At 40.4% G+C, this 18559-nt stretch overlaps 4 protein-coding genes across 4 annotated transcripts; 1 reads left to right on the forward strand and 3 right to left on the reverse strand.

Moving 5' to 3' along the window:
- The first annotated feature begins 619 nt into the window (after nucleotides 1–619).
- On the forward strand, nucleotides 620–1972 carry nr0b2a (nuclear receptor subfamily 0, group B, member 2a). Its single transcript, XM_044034226.1, has 2 exons — nucleotides 620–1336; nucleotides 1427–1972. Exons 1-2 carry the CDS (start codon nucleotides 802–804, stop codon nucleotides 1666–1668), a joined length of 777 nt encoding a protein of 258 aa, XP_043890161.1. The 5' UTR covers nucleotides 620–801; the 3' UTR covers nucleotides 1669–1972.
- Nucleotides 1973–4512: 2540 nt separating this feature from the next.
- kdf1a (keratinocyte differentiation factor 1a) lies at nucleotides 4513–8793 on the reverse strand. Its single transcript, XM_044033434.1, has 4 exons — nucleotides 8473–8793; nucleotides 6086–7140; nucleotides 5570–5644; nucleotides 4513–4766 (listed from the first exon to the last, which is right to left on the reverse strand). The coding sequence occupies exons 2-4, from the start codon at nucleotides 7119–7121 to the stop codon at nucleotides 4681–4683; spliced, it is 1197 nt and encodes a 398-aa protein (XP_043889369.1). The 5' UTR covers nucleotides 7122–7140; nucleotides 8473–8793; the 3' UTR covers nucleotides 4513–4680.
- A 320-nt stretch (nucleotides 8794–9113) lies between these two features.
- tpbgl (trophoblast glycoprotein-like) lies at nucleotides 9114–11610 on the reverse strand. Its single transcript, XM_044035140.1, has 2 exons — nucleotides 10682–11610; nucleotides 9114–9998 (listed from the first exon to the last, which is right to left on the reverse strand). Exons 1-2 carry the CDS (start codon nucleotides 11608–11610, stop codon nucleotides 9977–9979), a joined length of 951 nt encoding a protein of 316 aa, XP_043891075.1. The 3' UTR covers nucleotides 9114–9976.
- A 45-nt stretch (nucleotides 11611–11655) lies between these two features.
- On the reverse strand, nucleotides 11656–17623 carry LOC122775293 (transmembrane protein 222-like). Its single transcript, XM_044035141.1, has 6 exons — nucleotides 17412–17623; nucleotides 17092–17176; nucleotides 15999–16030; nucleotides 15615–15711; nucleotides 15395–15525; nucleotides 11656–13276 (listed from the first exon to the last, which is right to left on the reverse strand). The coding sequence occupies exons 1-6, from the start codon at nucleotides 17528–17530 to the stop codon at nucleotides 13189–13191; spliced, it is 552 nt and encodes a 183-aa protein (XP_043891076.1). The 5' UTR covers nucleotides 17531–17623; the 3' UTR covers nucleotides 11656–13188.
- Between the last annotated feature and the right edge of the window lie 936 nt (nucleotides 17624–18559).

Consider the following 18559-nt stretch of genomic DNA (forward strand, 5'->3'; position numbering starts at 1 on the left):
TGTTGGCAAAAACTTCACTGCACTTGTGCAGTCAACAGTCATTCTGTTGTGGTTAATGCTCCTCGGTCTCTTTTTATACATTTCTTAGTTTGTTTATTGTCTGTATAGAACAGTCTAGATCTGTGAACTTTTCCAACTCCATAAATATACATATATAAATGTGTAATTTCATCCATGTTACACTCCATTTTTTAATTTATTCCATCAATAATAAAGGGTTAGGGTTAGAGGGTTACTGTAAGGGTTAGCAATAATAAAGGCAAGTAGATTTTTATTTTCTTTTTAAAAAAAAGGTTGTATTGAGCACTTTTATAACAAATTTCTTCAAAATGAAATTGCTTTTGCAGGATTACAGTAAGAAAAAGAGGACTTCACTCACAGGTCAATGCCCGCTCTCTGCTGTGGCCTCTTTCCAGTGCTCCAGGTGTGAGCTGGCAGTGTGCACAGGGACACAGCGTGGGGCTGATTACCTCTGCAGTCCTTGGTGGCTTGGTACTGCCTGGGTTAATGACACCGGTAACAAGATAAGGCCCAACCCTCTTGATATCCAGGCGTCACACCACCAACTCCTTTTCATTGAGAAAAGCTTATCGGTTTCACGGGGGTTGTTCCATCAGTCACCTGGCAGAGCACACGGTTGTTTTTCACAGAAAATATATTGACAAGTCAAGGTCCATGGAGCAGGGTGGGTTGGCCTCATAAATACAGGGACAGTGCTGGTAGCAGCAGCAGTAACACTCGGAAGCTCTTTGTGCGAGAGGACAATTACATTCGACTACGCAGATCTCCAAGGCTGATAGAATGGATACCGGGTGTCACTGTTCAACCAACGGTGACAGGCTTTCAAACCCTATTCTCTACAACATCCTGAGCCAAATGGATAACAGCCAATTCAATCAAACCAGTTTCAATTACACTTCTGTGCCTCATAGATGCAACTGTGAGCTGCGGCGGACTGTGTGCCTGAAAAGGCCAGTTGAGATTTGCAAAGAAGCTTCAGCAGTTCTGGTTAAGACAATCCATTTCATGAAGAACCTACCTGCTTTCAACCAGCTGCCACCAGACGACCAGTTCTCGCTCCTGAAAAGCTGCTGGGCGCCGCTCTTCATCCTGGGTCTGGCCCAGGAGCATGTGGACTTTGAGGTGACTGACACCGCTGCTGACAGCATGCTGAAAAAGATTCTGCTCAACCGTCAGGAGAGTCCAGAAACGGAAAGAGAGCAGCCAACCATCGGGGGTGTCAGCAAACTCAAGTCCTGCCTAAAAAAGTTCTGGAGTTTGGATCTGAGTCCAAAGGAGTACGCATACCTCAAAGGCACCACAATATTCAATCCAGGTTTGTCACACCAAAATATTTGAGCACATTCTCAGTCACTGCAAAAGCAACATGATAAATGTACTAACATCTTGTGTTTACGACCAACAGATGTTCCAGATATGAAGGCAGCTCGGTTTGTTGAAGGCTTGCAACAGGAGGCTCAGCATGCCCTCAGTGAGGTGGTCCAGCTCACTCACCCAGGAGACCAGGAGCGCTTTGCTCGAATCCTGCTCACAGCCTCCACCCTGCAGAGCATCACACCCAGTCTCATCACTGAACTCTTCTTCCGGCCTGTGATCGGCCAGGCCGACCTGCTGGAGCTGCTGGTGGACATGCTCTTCTGCAGATAGACGAGCAGGGACTTTGTGCACTGCTCCTGAAAACAGTGGTGATGTTTTGTTGAGCAGCCTCAGCGATGTTCCCCTCAGAAAAAGAAGGAAGGGCTCACAGCAAAGCAAAAAAAAAACAAAACTATGTGAATTAGTGAACTGGAAAGAAGTAATTTCTTATCATCACACTGACGCTGAGGTCACGTGCAAAGACTGAACTGAACCCACTGTTCGTATGCTGTGTCTTTTTTGTTGTTGTACATAAGATTTGTCTGCATTAACAGAACCTGTCAAATAAATATATATTTTTATATATGAACATAAAGATGCTGTCCCATCTGTCTTTTAAGAAGACTCACATTTAGCCGAACACGGCGCAGTACCTGACGATGACACTCTGACCTGTACATCATAAATACTGCAGTTCATTTAGCAGCCAAATACTGCTCCATCACATTGAAATTTAAAATAGTTTGGAAAGAAATCCCTTCACCCCTTTTAATTTTTCATTTGGAAATACAAAATCACCCAAAATCTTTTCAGTTGTGCAATCGGGACAAGAAAATGGGCTATTTTGCCTTTTGTCATTTAAAAAAATACATTAAGAAAACATTTTTACAAAAATTAAAAATAGAATGAACCAAAGGAATGGAGCCTGAGGTCAATATACATTTTCCAATCCTTCTAAAGTTCCTCAAATTTTTTTTATATCAAAAAGCCTTCTTCTTGTTATTGCTCTTCTCATAGCCACACAGAACACATGTTGTATTTTAACACCAGACATTATTCACATTTGGACAAAACAAGTGATAAAAGTTGGACAGCTGACTGATAAAACATCTCTGTGACATCGAGCTTCAGATCTTCCAGTGAAGTCCCCAATATTCTCTCCTGATTTCCATAGAAATGTGGTAGTTAGTCCCTTTTTTTTCCCTTTGTCAGTTTTCAACCACAGATGAAGAATCTGTCTTCAAGTTGATTTTTTTCCAGTAATATTTTGTCTCCCCCTCATGGAAGTAAGTAGAATACATGTGTTCCCTCGGGCAGATGACTGCTGTTCAAGTAATGCACAAGAACAACGGCACAGCAACAACAATTACCAACGCAAAACAATCAACTAAAGGTTATCGCTGCCTGCTAAACTGGGCGTGCGGCTGCTGTTGGTGATCGTGAGGCCTTGTTCAACGCAGAATGGGCCTCCTTGATTCACAGCTTGTGGTATGTTTGTTGTGAAACAGTGAGCCTTTACTTGACAACTCATACAGGTAAAACAGGAATGTGCTGGTGGGGGCAGAGAGCCAGAGGAAAGGGGGTAACAGAGGGCAACTGCAACTCAACACTTACACAAAAGAACAGCTAAAAGGTCAACGTTCACAGAGGAGCACAGATAAATTGCTTATTTTCTTTCAGTTTGCGACACATTGCTGACTTGTTTTCTGCTCCGTACAAACAGAAACAGGGTGATCGTGCAGCTTTCCGTCCGTCTCCAGATGTTGACATGTTGATATCTCAGGTTTGAAGGCTGACTACACAAACATACTGTACACATTTCCTCAACACAAAAACCAGCACTGTGACTAGAACTACAGCTGGAAATGTGCAAACAAAAGAAAAATAAAGTTACCTACCATTCGTGACGTTCAGGTTGGCAGCTGTTACAGCAGACCTGTCATCACCTGAGTGAGATATACTCTATACTGAATATGCGTTATTCATAAATGCAGTTCAAATCATGTGATCAGGTCAAAACAAGTTCAGGACAAGTTCCTGAAATCAGACTGATTTTCTGCACCGCTTCCTCCCTTTGCAATGAGCAACAAAGTCAAAGCCTGGGATTTTATTTCCTTTTTGTCAAAACTCGCCAAACTAGTTTCTTCTTTTGCTGAGGGCAGAAAAAGCCGGTCTGGTATAACACGGTGACCTTGGGGAGATGAGCTCCACAACAATAATTCCTAACATGAAGAGGAAAAGCAGACGAAAGAAACAGTAGCACATGAATCAGACGTGTTTTATGTATATAAAAAAAGGAATTGCAAAACCAACGTACCTGAGTAACTAAAGTTACCATGGCTTTGGCCGAGACAAAATCATAAAGGTTGTCAGGATGAACTGCAAGCATGGGATATTGTAAATTTTCTGCAAGTTAAAAGAAGCAGATTATTTAAACACAATTTACTCTTGTAGCTCATCCCTTTTATTTTGTGTTACACTATTTTCTATTGGTTTCATTACTAAGTCAAACCTTAAATCTGCCACAACATTAAAACAAATTACCTGGTTCAAAATTGGGGTTGATAGGTATATTTATCAAATACACATGGCAATGCATAAACAAGCACTGAGATTTTTATTTTGTTAAAAACATGACTTATTTGAGGGTAAAAAAAATGTGGCCAAATGCTAAGTGGTTTCACAACTCACAAAGTAACAATGACTTATATATACATATATCAAAAAAATATGGCTTATCAATACAGTTTTCAGATCAAAACATGCCTTTAAAAAGTCTAAATGGCAGGAGTCAATGAACCCATATATACAGCACATGCACGATGGCTTGAATACACAATCACAGGCAAGAATGAGGACAGCTATGTTGACTGCTAAGGCTCCATGGAGTGTTGCCATGTTACTTTTTCTGAAAACAGCTTTAAAAACACTGCAAACTAATACATAAACACTTTGTCTTTCTCTGTGTTTCCTCAATTGGGCATTTTGCTGAAAAAGAAAAAAAAGAAAAGAAAAAAAAAGCCCTTGAATTCAAATGACATGGCAACAGAAAACGGTGAAACACACACACACACACACACACACACACACACACACACACACACACACACACACACACACACACACACACACACACACACACACACACACACACACGCACACACACACACACACACACAAAAAGGAGGCATACAACTCACTCATGCTCAGGAACAGCATAAATGAAAGCAGAAGAATAAAACTGTCCATTGAGTTTGGCTATATCTCTTGTCAGTGTAGGTGCTTTTGTTCCTGTGTTGGCCTTCAGAGAAGCAGAGGAGCTCCTGAAGAGTCTGTTTCAGTGTCATGATGGTAGGCCGAGTATGCCGTGGTGGTATTAGAGGAGTATGCTGCAAGAAAAACAAAATGTTTAATGCACTGAATTATAAAAACAAACAGGAAATAGAAATACGGAACATGGTCTATTTCCTGCAAATGAGGTGAGGTTTCTTGGATTCCCACATTCCCAGGCTGTGATGTGAAAGTTGTGCAAACACAATGTAGTGTAGGCTCATTCAAAAACATGTAACAGGACACCCCGTCCTTTTAGACGGCTCTTGGCAGAACAAAAAGAGAGGCTGCTGCTGCGCACTAATCCATTTGTAACCCAAGTTCTTCACTAAAATGACATAATAAACCAGGGGACATTAGATGACATGTATTTAATGTGACTTGATCTGCTGCTTTAGCAGGTGGTGTACCATGACTACTAAGCTGCAGGGAATAATGAGCCTGATTTATAGGTGAGTGTAAGGTGGCAGATGAGGGGAGGAGGTGGCTAATGAGCAAGGGATTGTAATATGCAGAGAAAAGAACTGGAATGTGGGGCTTTCACTGTTTAAGGAGAGGTATGCTACAGGAGAGTAAGAGAGCAGGTGAGAAAATGCCTGCAGCTGCAGCAGGTACAATGGATTGCAGAGACTGAGCCCTGCAAACGGATTCACACACAGCCTGGTAGTAATTATACCTCAATAACTGTGGCAAACATTTCTATGAGTATAATGGATACAATTAAGATTATTATTTCTTCCCATTTATTAAACTTTGTGCCACATCATTCTGGGTCCAATTCAAATCCTAAGCCCCTTTTCACAAAATGGAAAACACAAAAGGCTCTGTGCATCTGATGTGGAAGATTCCCACAGGTACTCACTTTTCCCACTGTAATGTCTCATTTTCCTGGCTAGCTCATCTGATGGTGTCCGCTCTGACACTTTAACCTCTGGAACTGGAGCAAGGAACAAAAAAAAACAAACAAGCAAATAAACAAGATAAGTAAAAAAAACAACAACAACAACAACACAAGCAGACAAGGACATATGACACAGATTAATGTGCCGTAATTTTTGCAATTAATTCACTCATCATGTTTATTGTGCAACATGTTTAAGGAGAAAACAGGTACTTGTATCAGCTTGCCTGAGATTAACCAATTGTAAATAGGTCAAATGCCTGGCATTTCAGGGTTTTAAACTACAAGACAAACAAAGGAGCTTCAGCTGCGTTCCAACAGACATGACTATGAGTCATAAAGGGAGGACAGGTTAGGCGATTATTTTATTTGGTGTGTTGCAGTAAGTTGGTGTTGAAAAGCCATGTTGTCACATGGTATCTCATAAATATTTATACAGTGGTAATAATCATTACAAATGATGTTGGATGTTCTTACAGTCACTGCTGACGAAGGTGTTGGTCATGGTCTCGTTGCCGCTGTCAGGGAGCGTCCCATCACTCCGACCATTAGGACGCTGCCCTGTGGACTGATGGCTCTTGTTTCTCTTGCCCTTCCTCGTGCTGATGCGGATGACTCCGTGCACCAGCTTGCACTCAGCCTCCTGCTCCTCCAGGTTGTAATCCTGGGCAATGCTGTAGATGAGCTCACTGATCTCGTTGGTCTTGCGGGAGAAAGATGAGTCAGAGGTGCATTTGGCCAGCTGGTCAATCTGGTGCAGAGCGTAAAGCTCCAGCAACTTCTTGGTGATGAGAGAGTCAATGTCTGTCCCTGTGTCACTGAGGTCGTCTAAGTCATAGTCCTCACGGGACAACAGGCTGGTGTTGCTGACTGGCCGGTGGCTTTCTCCTTTGCCAGTTGTGCGGGTCCGTTTGGCGGCAGTGACCGGATACTGTACGTTCTTACCTGCGATTTGCACATCTTGGTAGCGGAAGCTGTCACTTGTGGGCAACTTGGAGACTTTGGTGGCCTTGGTGGGCTCCAGGGAAATGCCACAGGTGGGGTTAGACACGGCTATGCCGTTAGAAGGGTGAGGTTCTCTACTTGATTTAGGGGGGTGGTCTGTGGAGCTCTCGTTAGCAGACAGGCAGGGCTCCTGGCTGTTATAAAATCCACAGGTTAGTACACAGCAGATAAGAGCCTTGCAGCTGCTCCAGCCCACGGAGGCACAGGAGCCACAGGCATGTCTGGTGCTGGGCGTGTTGTCTGCTGACCCAGGAATAAATCCTATAGTCTCTGAGCCCCGTGCTGTGCCGTTTCCTGGGTGGCCTCTGCTGCGACTGTACTTGTTCTCTGAATAACGGGAGTGGTCAGTGTGGTGTTCATGTTGATGCTCCCCATGAGGATCCTTGTAGGAGTCCTGACTTTCCCTGGATAGAGTCCGATTATGTCTGTACTTTTCTGCCCTGGTGCCGGTGCTGTGGGTTTTGTGGTGACGGGACGCCGGGGGAGCCCCTGAGCTGTGGCCAGGCATGGCTCAAAACACCTGGGACCTGGTGTGTGAGAGACAAGTTTTCAAGCCAGGTCAAGACATATTTACTTTGAGAGTTTGAGAGTTTACAGTGAATGGGCAGAGGTCAGAGGAGAATAAGCAGAGTGGTTCAAGATGAAAGAAAGGCAATGGTAACTCAAAAATAACTCCTTGTTATAACCAAGATATGCAGAAGACCAACTCTGAGCACATAACACTTCAAACTCTAAAGCAGATGGACAACAGCAGCAGAAGACCACACTAGGTGCTACTTTATTATGGGTGTCCTGTGTACCGAATGATGTGGCCTCTCAGTGTATACACCACATTTAAAACAACAGGAGTTTAGCCAAAGTGCTTTACAAAAAGTTAGACGAGATAAAATAAGGAAAAACGAACAAACTACACCAAAACAGTGATATATAATCACACAGAACCATTTAATAATATCACTGGTGAGAGAAGACATAATGTGGGAAGGGAGACTATTCCACAGCGACGGGGAAAACTCCGCCACTGGTTGATTTCAAATGAGAGAATGGAATTGATTGGGTCTGTGGTGAAGATGACCTAAATGACCTTTAGAAGCAGAATACAAGGTGAAGAGAAAATCAGAAATGTATTGGTGGCGTGAGCTACACTGAGCGCTTTGAGGACAAACAGCAGAATCCCGTGTTTAGTAAACCAGTGCAAATGTTTCACAACAGGAGTGACATGTTGCCCTGTTCTGGACCATTTGTATTTTAAATGCATTATTATTCGCTCCAACATCATAGATTTATAATTAAAAATGTAAAATCTCACTGGACATGCCTTATAACCTGGATTGTAATTATACATATGCATATGTTCTGTGCAGTCTTACTGGAGAAGGTAGAGTTAGACAGCACCATATACAAGCAGTTACAATCATCTAACCTGCAGGAATTGAGAATTAAGATTGAATTGAATTCTGAACTGATTTAAAAAAAAAAACTGCATTTTGCAACGTAGAAGCATGTTTCTGAAAAGTGAGTGAGGACAGGGTTTATTTTAGAGACAGTAATAAGGTGCAAATCTCTCCACACAAACGTGCATTAGCTGCAGTAGCGCACATTAAAACAGACTTGTGTGTTAAACACATCACTTTAAAGTCATGTGTTGAGTAAAGTAGCTCCATTTGAATAATCAGTATGTAAATAAACCAGACCAGCTGGATTGATTGCTCGCCTGATAATAACTTGGTTCACTTTTTAGATAAGAAAAGAGGTGGGAAAAAAAGTCGGGTTTGTTTAACATGAAAACTATTCACGTCAAATCTCACAGAACATTTAAGTTTAACGTGGCTTCACCTAAGGAAAAATCACAGACTCACCGCATAAGAGGAAACCGCATAAGAGTTGTGTTCGTCTTTAACCGCAGACAACCTGTCCAACGAGCAAACCGCGGAAGTCTCCGTGAGACAGAGACACAGAGGCGTTCAAAAACACCGAAAACACCAGCGTTTTGCCTCTTTCACCGCCCACACTTTGTCTCCAGGTGAGTCCACGTACACCAAACCACGCACCCGATAAACCCACGACACGCCACAGCTCACCACACTCAGACTTTTGATTAGGAAAAAGTCACAAACTTGAGCCGACAACTCCCCGATGTTTGACTACTACCTGCGGCTACAGCTAATCCCAGATGCTACACCCACCCACAGGTGGCGCCTGACGTCACGCGAGGCGGAAGTAAGAGGAGTACTGTTTTTTGTTGTTGTTGTTTTTTTGTCTTGGATTAAAATGAATTGACAGAAAATGTATGGTTTTTTTTTTTACATTTCGAATATTATTATATCTTCTTAGTTTATATTGAATGATGCAGAATGTCATCTATCTATCTATCTATCTATGTCTATCTGGACCCTTACGGATTTCAAACTGTGACGTAATTTCCATCCATCCATTATATTTGATTAGTCGTAATCTCATTGTAACTAGAACGAATTGTAGTTGTAGATATGTATGACATCATACTGACTGATAAGAATGACGTTGCAAATATTGGTAGTAAATATCCTGTCTACCGATTATATGTTAAAACTGCTTGCCATAGTGCCATGGACTTTCAAATGAAAAAAAAAAAAAAAATAACAATAACAAATACCTGTACCTAAGCTCCCATTAAGAAAACCCAGCATCCATATAGTTTAAATGAAATTAGATCAACAAAACCAAAATAATCATGTATTTTTCTTCATATCCTTTATTGTGTGACATCTGAAGGGAAGTTGATATTTTTATGATGCCTGAAAGATTAATAGTTTTTCATGTCATCAAACAGTTGAAAATAACATAATGTTGACAAGCAGAAGTCAACAAAAGATGAGATGTAATGGAGCAGAAGAAGAAAAGTAGTGAAAATCTAATCAAGAAAGTCTGAGCTTTTCATAGCCACATTTTATCCAGTATGGGTGTGATGCAACATAACAAATGATGAAATTCTGCACTTTTGTCTGGCAATAATTGGATTTTTGCACATGCTGTAAACACACATTCTCACACACAGGTTTGTGCAGCTGTTCCTAGGACACTACATTGCAGAACCACATTTTAAATCTTAGTCCTCATCTTTTAGTCTCCATGAGGACTACTGGTCCTGATAAGTCAGTCAGAATCGGTCCGAAAGAGATAACAAATACAAGTACACACACACACTGTGGGTCTGACAGGCTCAGGGAGGTGCACAGCTGCAGAGCCAGCAGGTGTATTTCCAAATATCGTTCATTCTGCCCTATTTTTCCCTCTGTGGAAACACTTAATCACACAGTCTGTGTATTGGAAATAGTCGAGCTGCCTCACCTGGAGAAAAATGTGAGTCTGTGTAACATGGTGTTACCCACTTTCACTGCAGTCACTGTAAAACAAGTGAACAAGACGTTTAATCAATATCGTTTTATTTCTGATACAAGTTTTTATATCATGCACTGGCTTTGACTGTAATACAGGTCACATTATGAATACTACTCAGCAAAATAAAGCAGCACAGCTGACTATACATTCAAATTGATATTTCTCGAGTTGACACGTAGAAAACCTATTGAAGATCTGTTCTTGAAGTTCGTATCTATGATAACAATCATTCATCTATTTTCTAAAGTAGTACCTCAAGATTACACAATGGAATCACACTAAAAAGAAAAAAAGAAGGTAGATGTTCATCTAGTGTGAGTTCAACCTATCTTGTATCTTGCATTATATTCTTATAAAATTTATGAAAAACCTACAATAGTAATGTCACTTTACAAAACAATATTCTAGTGCCTCAAAAACACAAAGGCACTTGTAGGGTGATATTTATATTTTAGGCTATAACTGCAGTACAGTATGTACAGGAAGATCAAAAGCATAAAATGTATTTATAAATGTACTCTCCTAAACTATTAACTATTAATACATTAAGCTCATATTTGGACAAATTTCATATGAGATCATAAGTTCACAGATGGGGGTGAGGTGGTCATCTGTTTGACATGTTGTGTGTCTGTGGGAACCTGGACAATACAGGTGTCAGTTGGCAGCTGCTGTGACAGAGCTAACCTTAAATGCCCTTGTGCTCTGCTGCCACTGTTGTCTGCCGGGATGTGGCCCAGCCTGGGGTCCGAGTCAATCTCATATCGGTAGTGATATCCCTCCAGGACATCTCGACATGCATCTCTCATTTCAATAATCCACTTCTTCATTCCTTTGCGATTCAGGTAAAGCACAAGAAGAAAGACTATGCCCACACACCCCAGCACCAGACCCAGGAACACGTAGGACGTCTGCAGAGTGAGGTCGGCCACCTCTGCTTGAACTGGAACAACACACCCGATGGCCTGGTCACTGAGTCCTCGCAGCTGGGCGTTGGATACCACTCCTGGTGTGGCACATCTCACAGCATCCACGTCCAGCTGAGCTCTTGATTCATTCTGCCAAATAACAAAATCACGGATTTCACAGGTGCAAGTGAAAGGATTGTTACCAAGAAGGATGCGGATGTTGCCAAGCATCTCCAGCTCTTGTAGAGAATCGGCACCAAATGTCTTGAAGGCATTGTGTGTCAGGTCTAGCACCTGCAGATGGTTCAGGCCAGAGAAGGTCCCACTATAGATGGTTACCAAAGAGTTGTTGGTGAGGAAGAGCTGATGCAGGTTGGGAAGGTGGGAGAACATCCCTGGGGGAAGTAGAGCAAGGTGGTTTCCTGACAGGTCAAGGCGGAGGAGCCCCCTGAGGCCGCCCCAGCGCAGGGCTGTGGTGAGATCTGTCACGGCAGTGAAGTTGTACAGCGAGCGGCTCAGGTTGAGCTCCTGAAGGGGACTGCCAGGTATGCTGAGAGCCTCAGGATGGATGAGTGCCAGCTGGTTCCCACTGAGGTCCAAGAAACGCAGGTTGATGAGGACGGAGAAGCTGTGGGATTCCATCTCTGTGATCCTGCAGAGACGACCACATCTGTAACATTTACGGTCATTCTCACAACGCTGATGCATCTCAGCATTCCGTTAAGGCAAATAATTGAAAGCCACACTAACACAGACATAAGACACTGTTTATTTATTGGACACACATTAACAGAGTTAGCTATATAATATCCATATGGCTTCATAAACATGGATTATACAGACAAAGTACTGACATTCTCACCTATTATTGCTTAAAATGATGTTGGTGACATTCTCCATCTCTGTAAATGAATCAGGTGAAATCTGGTGTATATTATTCCCTGTGATGATCACAGACTTTGTATATCCTGGAACACTTTGTGGCACCGTGAGCAGATCCTTCGAAACACATTTCACTGTGCGAGTGACAGCAAAACACTCGCAGCCCAACGGACACTCCAAGCACTGGTGCGGCGTAAAAAGAAGAATCCCCAAAAACACACAAACTGCAAAAGTACACATCTTGAAGTTAAACCACTGCCAATTCAAAAAAATACTTCAAAAATGTTGTCAGACAAAAGAATTGCAGAAGAGCAAAACTTGATTGCATGGGAAATAAATAACCCAAAGTCTAAACTTGATCCTAAGCTGTTGTTCTTCTCACAAACTAATCAGATGCTGCAGAAGTGGTAAACCCGGCTCCAGCATCAGTCCTCCCTCATCTGCTTCACTCAGGGAATAAAGGTTCCCATGAACTGATGGTAGTTCACAACACGCAGAATCTGCTGGATAAAAAAGGTGCGTGGTTCCCTTAAAGGTACAGAGGACGAACAGGACGCCCACAGCTTGTGACCTACACGTCTGACGGGGAGACACAAAAAAAGGCTATAGGACATCCAAGGTAGAGTTATAATAATGGAAATATTAAATAGATGGATATACAATAATAGATTATACTCTTTCAAATACATAGTGTTCAAAACAAATTAATTAGTAATGATGTAAAATAGCAGCACATACATACTTGATTTAAAATAAATAAAAAGTGTTGAATTTCAGTTTTTACAAAAACAAAAAAACACAATATGTAAAAAACCTCCTCAAATGTGACTTTGTACACCAGGGGAAAGTGGAGTGAAGGGATGAGACGAGACAGTATCACTATTTTTGACATGTGGGTCCTACATCATTCTATCTTTGGAAGCAGCTCATATCTCTTAGACAAATAATTGATGAATACATTTCAGCGTTAAGATTTCATGGTCCATTTTATAGCCATTCATCACTGAAATGTACATTAGGCGGCCTGAAACCACATTCGTCACTGCCATGTGAGAAAAACTACATAGCAGGGACTCGCTGTTATTACTCTTCAACAGTGGAATCTGCCTTCATAATCCTATAATAATCACTTGGCTAACAGTAGATGTGGAAAAACAGCAGTGGTAACTTTTGAAAAGATGTTTACTTGCTGGGGTTTACACGTCTTACTAATTCACACTTAAGATTAAGTGAAATAATTGTTTTTTCTGATTGCAAAACTACCCATGAACAGGAAGACTAAGTCCTCCTGGAGACTAAATCACTGTGGCTCGCTAATGAAGTCATTCATTTGGTAACTAATGTCCCCGTCAAAGTGCATCATGGAGAAAGTATAGCCAAAGTCTTTGAGTACGTCTCGCTCTGTTACTGGAGGTTCAATGTTAGGATGAAGGTAGTGATGACTCCACACAGCATGAGGAAGGGGAGCCAGGTCTTCAGAAACGCTGCCCAGCTGAAGGACACAGAGAGGGCAGCACATGTTAGAGCAATCGTCAACACATGGATGATTCAAGTGGAAGTGTGAGTGAGGGTAAAACACCCATTGTTGTATATTTTGGACACAGAAGGACATGTAACGTGTCATTGTGTCACATGCTCCAATCCCTTTGCTCCCAGAAGCCCACAGCTCCCCTCCCTCTCTCCCTCTCTCCCTCTGCAAATGCACACCAACTGTCCTTTCCAACCAACCAGTGCAGGGAGCCCCAGCAGAGAGGTGACCTCCAGCAGTGACAGAGAGGGGCGCGCTGCTGTCAGTGATGAATTACAAGACTACCCTTCTGTTTAAACGACTCCTGTGCAGGGGGGGGGTATGTGCAGAGGCAGCACAAACTGTGACGCCAGCGTACTCTATGTGGGTCAGCAGAGAATAATGAGGGGGACTCTCTCAGCCATATGTCTTTTAATGCTCATGAGCATCCAGCAGCAGAGCAATATAAAGAGTGTACATGTGTAGCGTACACGGTTGTGACGTAGATGCTACTGCTAAAAATACAGATGTTAAATATTACTGCTCAGTAATTCCGAAAATACCCAAGTGATTAAATATCAGCAAATGACTATGTTTATGGGAACTGGAGGACCATGGCACAGTGCAGGCAAATCCAATTTTGGTAACACTTTACAATACAGTACAAATTGGTAATGACAAAGTATTTTAATTTGTTATGGTGGTAAATGTTATTTCCAAAGTAAATAGCAAGGTTATGAGAATTATACAGTTCGACGACACTGTCGCACCTTCACATGTAAAGGTTTGTGGATCAAAATTGACGATTACCATGTTATAAAGTTGCAATTAGGTCCCACACAGATTACCCATTGTTATTAGCAAGCTATGACTTGGTGAATACTATAGAAATAAGATGGTATTACCATAACATTACTTCCATTACAAAATGATTATCATATTCTCAACATATTGTTAGTGTGTAGTGCAAATCATTATTACAAATGTGATACACTTTAACAAATCCCGAAACAAATGTACAAAAGGAAAAGGGAATGTACAAAATGCTGTATGTGACCCGGAAGTGAGCCGTCAATTATTTTTCTTTCTTTCTTTTATTTTGACAGTAAGACACATAATATTGAATATTTTATGTAACATCCAAACTGCTAAGACGAGACTTGTGAAATGACATTAACATTTATTTTATTTTATAGAATTAACTAATAGAACTTTAAGGCAAAAGTTTCATATAAGAAGTAGTAACAAGCCAAAGTCAGTGGCTCTTATTTTGAAAGCTACGTTGAAAGGAAGTGGTGCTATATAAGATTGGCTAATTGACTATTGTGTATGAAGAAAAAAACGTCAGCTGGTAACTGGTTCGGGACTCTTTTGTTGTTTTGTGATTTTTTCATTGTGTGTTTCACATTTTGTAATAATGGTTTGCACTTGCAGGCCACCATACTACAGTGATGTACAGTTTTTCTAAAAATCATATCTTTTCAGGCAAGTGTCTATACTGTAAACTTTAAATCAGATTCAAATTAAATTAAATTAAATTAAATTCAATTCAATTCAATTCAATTCAATTCAATTCAATTCAATTTGTATAGTCACATCATAATTATCTCAAGGCACTGATTTGTGTGTCCAGACATAACCAACCTTTGGTAACAGTGTTGATATAACCACTTTGATGACCCCAAAAACAGATGCAAAACTCAGATGCATCATTTTGCTTTACAAACAACCTCCCTATCAAGTCATGTTAAAGAGGTGAACAGCAAGGGTGATTGGAATATGTGCTGTATACTGTGATATATGGGGTACACGTGAGTAAGGTGCCCAAACACCATTTCTTATTGTTAATTAGACACTCTAAATTGACCCTGCCCACATCCAGTGTACCCCTAGTGCTGGTCCCAAACCCGAATTAATGGACGGGTTGTGTCAGGAAGGGCATCCAGAATAGAAAAGAAATAAATATTATAATATTCTGTGCTGTTTTCACAACCTTGAGTGTCTACCAACACTGATACCAGTCGGAGAATAACTTTCAAAACCAATCTAGATAAAAATCTAATACAGTACACAAATAGTGGCAGAAGAGGCATGAATATGTACCTCACATGTTTTCCATGAATGAGAGACAGCACACACAGGTTCACCATGTTCCAGGATGTGCTGTTGTCGTAGCGCATGAGGTTGAGGGCCATGGCAACATGGGAATGACAGTTATCAAAGCACAGGTTGTGCTTCAAAGAAAGAGGAAAGGCAGATGTCATTTTATGGATGTTAACATGTATCATGTGAAATAAAAACAAATCTTAAAACATGGTCTCACCGGCCGACATTTGTATTCCTCAGATGCATCATGCACTGCTTTGTCCCACGTTGCAACTCCATTACCACAGACTTTGTCCACATCGAGCTTCCAATACCTGCAGTCATAAACACCCACAATCTGACTGCTGACTTTATACTGAAAAGTGACGCATATTGCAACTAAAACACTCAGTCACGAGATAGTCTAATGAGGACTCATATCTACATAATGCAACTAAAATCAGAATAATCCACACATCTTAATAAGATTATTGCTCATTTAGGTGTGAAGGTGATCAGGAAATGCTGTTTGCATGACACGTGTAAACATACTCTCTGTTCATTTAAACGTGATTTTTTTTTTTTTGTAACTTATTATAAAGAAAATTGTAGATAAACTCACTTTGTTGGTCTGCCAAAACCCATGTTGTCCTCCTGGGGAAAAAAGGTCAGGTTAAAACCTCTAAATAACAATGTGATTCGTTCATTGTTAGTGAACTCAAAACACAAAATAAAATTAATTATATGAATTACATGTAAATATATTTTGATGAACCCGAAGGCCACTATGAGGGCAGAACTATTTTATTCATGGGTATTTCTCATAATTTGCTCTGCTTCTGTATCTTATCTATCTTGTTATTTTTTAAATATATATTTCAATCTTCATTTCATTTCCTTATCTACTTATTAAGGCGGTCAAGTTTTTGTTTCCTTGTTTGCAAACAGGTGAAATCAAGGCTCCTTTTTGTTTTGTCTCTCTTCTATTCTTAATGACTCTGCCTATATCTATGGCCTACTAATCCACCTGAGATCCTCCAGCAGCAGGGCTCTATTACCATTCCAAAATCTGTCTTTAAAATCTCCTATCATGTGGCATATTTTTATGTGTTTATGTGGATTTTATTTCTGTGTCGTTTTATATTTCCATGAATCGAACATGACGTTTGAACTATTTTAACACCTTATTTATGTTATATTATATACAAATACTTATACACAATATATATACAAAATTCATGTATCTGTACTTTACTTTGTTATATATTTCCAGCAACTTTTATTTTTACTGCACTACATTTCCTCTAACTATCTTTGTTACTTGTTACTACCAAACAAAATTAGAAGAAGAAGAGTTGGTAATGGTCTGTATTTATATAGAGCTTTTCTAGTCTTGATGAGCTTTTTTAATACTTTTACTTCTAAAACCTAAGTACATTTTATATCAGAAAACGATGTTTGATACTTCAGTACACTAAATGTCATATACTTTACGACTTTTACTTAAGTAATATTATAAAAAATTGACTTCAACTTCCACCAAAGTCATTTTCTGGTAAGATACTTGTACTTTTACTCAAGTATCCATTTAAGGTACTTTATACATGACTGGTTACATGTATTGATTTGATTTCATTTGATCGATTGAGTGTTTTTTCTTTTCAGCACTTCACATACATTACATTTAAATACATGGCCTAAACAGAGATACTCACAGAAACAAAGTAGGATCCTGCAAAGTCTCGTATGACTCCAGAGGAGGTGCATATACCCATGTGACCGATAAAGGGCAGCACCCACCTGCAGCACAACGCAATAGTACATATGGTTCATTACACAACATACAGTTGTTTGGTGACAATTGCTTTGTTTTAGAAACACACACATAGTATCATGGGCTAACACAAATATGCTACATTTCGCGTGACGCTTGCAAAAATAGCAGCCTGCCGCACGGGCGGCAAAAAAACCCGCCGCGTTCATTGACGCCTAGCTTAAAGAGAAGCTTGAAAACATGGACGTGTTCGCTTCTTACGACAGAAAGGGAATTGGTGTCCAGACAATGCAGTGCGGGAAACGGCCGTTTTTTCTGTCGCTTTTCAAGAAATCACCGTGGAAGTTCATCATCATTTCGGCACCGTCTGCGTCCGCCATCACTGCCGTGATAGAAGGTGTCAGTTGACGCGCAGGCGGCGCCAGGCGGTTCGGAAGCGCACAACCGCGTCGACGGTTGGTCAGTGAACACAGCACGCGTTCAACAACATGGACTGCGGCGTTTAAAGACTGGTTATATAATAGGATTATTCAATACTACAGGTTTACATTCGTAGTCGTTATTCTGTCATGTCTGTTTGAGATGGTCAATGTATTATCAGTTAGGAGGTAGTTTTCATAGTATCATTATATCAGTATAGGATAGGATAGAATGTTATAGAAGCAACAGTATAAGTAATTATTAAATGTTAAGAAATACACAGAGAGTGTCACACAAGAGAAGACTAAACGGACTCTAGACTTTAAATTTAATATTTTTTGTTAAATAAAATAGCATTTAGTGTAATTACTTATATTTTTCCTCTGCTATTGCTATTTGGATTTGGTTTGTAAGCTTTAGTAAATGAATGTTTTGAGTAATAATAATAAAATGGATTGTGATTTACCTCTGTGTTTTGTGATGGATTACTTTTGGGGGTGCATGTGAAATAATACCATTATTGAACACGTCCTGACTTTTTTTCCTGTGGGGGAAATATTAATTGCAGTATTAATTAAAATAATAATAATCTGAGATTATCTGAGAACACATTTTTTAACAGTTTCTACAGTAAGGAGTAATTTTATATTAAATAAACACAACAAAAGGTTTATTTAATATATATTCATCAAACATGCAGTATGTAAAAAGCTAGTTTTTTTCCAGACTTGAGAGCCTCTAACTAAATTATTACCTTGTTATTTGTCCGTCACAGTCTCAGTCAGCGCTGAGCTTTGTCAATGTAACCGGCACTACACTCCTGAAGTTGGGTCACCTCATTACTGCACACTATATAGGGCACAGGATGTTCCTTTAACTACTTTAACACGCCTGTGATTTACTGTGCACACATTTGTTGCCTAATAGTCAGCAAAAAGCAGAGTGGAGCGGACACTGATGAATGAGCAGGATACCAGAGAGTTCACACC

Source organism: Solea senegalensis, linkage group LG9, assembly GCF_019176455.1.
Source record: "Solea senegalensis isolate Sse05_10M linkage group LG9, IFAPA_SoseM_1, whole genome shotgun sequence".
In the NCBI taxonomy this organism is placed as follows: Eukaryota; Metazoa; Chordata; class Actinopteri; order Pleuronectiformes; family Soleidae; genus Solea; species Solea senegalensis.

What these genes read in the sequence shown, in the direction of transcription:
- nr0b2a (XM_044034226.1), top strand. Translation starts at nt 802, where the DNA reads ATGGATACCGGGTGTCACTGTTCAACCAACGGTGACAGGCTTTCAAAC. An exon ending in CACCACAATATTCAATCCAG is followed by an intron (nt 1,337 to 1,426) that starts GTTTGTCACACC and finishes TACGACCAACAG; the next exon opens with ATGTTCCAGATATGAAGGCA.
- kdf1a (XM_044033434.1), bottom strand. Translation starts at nt 7,121, where the DNA reads ATGCCTGGCCACAGCTCAGGGGCTCCCCCGGCGTCCCGTCACCACAAA. An exon ending in CACCTTCGTCAGCAGTGACT is followed by an intron (nt 5,645 to 6,085) that starts GTAAGAACATCC and finishes TCCTTGCTCCAG; the next exon opens with TTCCAGAGGTTAAAGTGTCA. An exon ending in GAGACATTACAGTGGGAAAA is followed by an intron (nt 4,767 to 5,569) that starts GTGAGTACCTGT and finishes TTTTTCTTGCAG; the next exon opens with CATACTCCTCTAATACCACC.
- tpbgl (XM_044035140.1), bottom strand. Translation starts at nt 11,610, where the DNA reads ATGCATCAGCGTTGTGAGAATGACCGTAAATGTTACAGATGTGGTCGT. An exon ending in AGAGCACAAGGGCATTTAAG is followed by an intron (nt 9,999 to 10,681) that starts GTTAGCTCTGTC and finishes CTTGTTTTACAG; the next exon opens with TGACTGCAGTGAAAGTGGGT.
- LOC122775293 (XM_044035141.1), bottom strand. Translation starts at nt 17,530, where the DNA reads ATGGCGGACGCAGACGGTGCCGAAATGATGATGAACTTCCACGGTGAT. An exon ending in ACACCAATTCCCTTTCTGTC is followed by an intron (nt 17,177 to 17,411) that starts GTAAGAAGCGAA and finishes GTTGTGCTGCAG; the next exon opens with GTGGGTGCTGCCCTTTATCG. An exon ending in AGGAATACAAATGTCGGCCG is followed by an intron (nt 15,526 to 15,614) that starts GTGAGACCATGT and finishes CTTTCTTTGAAG; the next exon opens with CACAACCTGTGCTTTGATAA.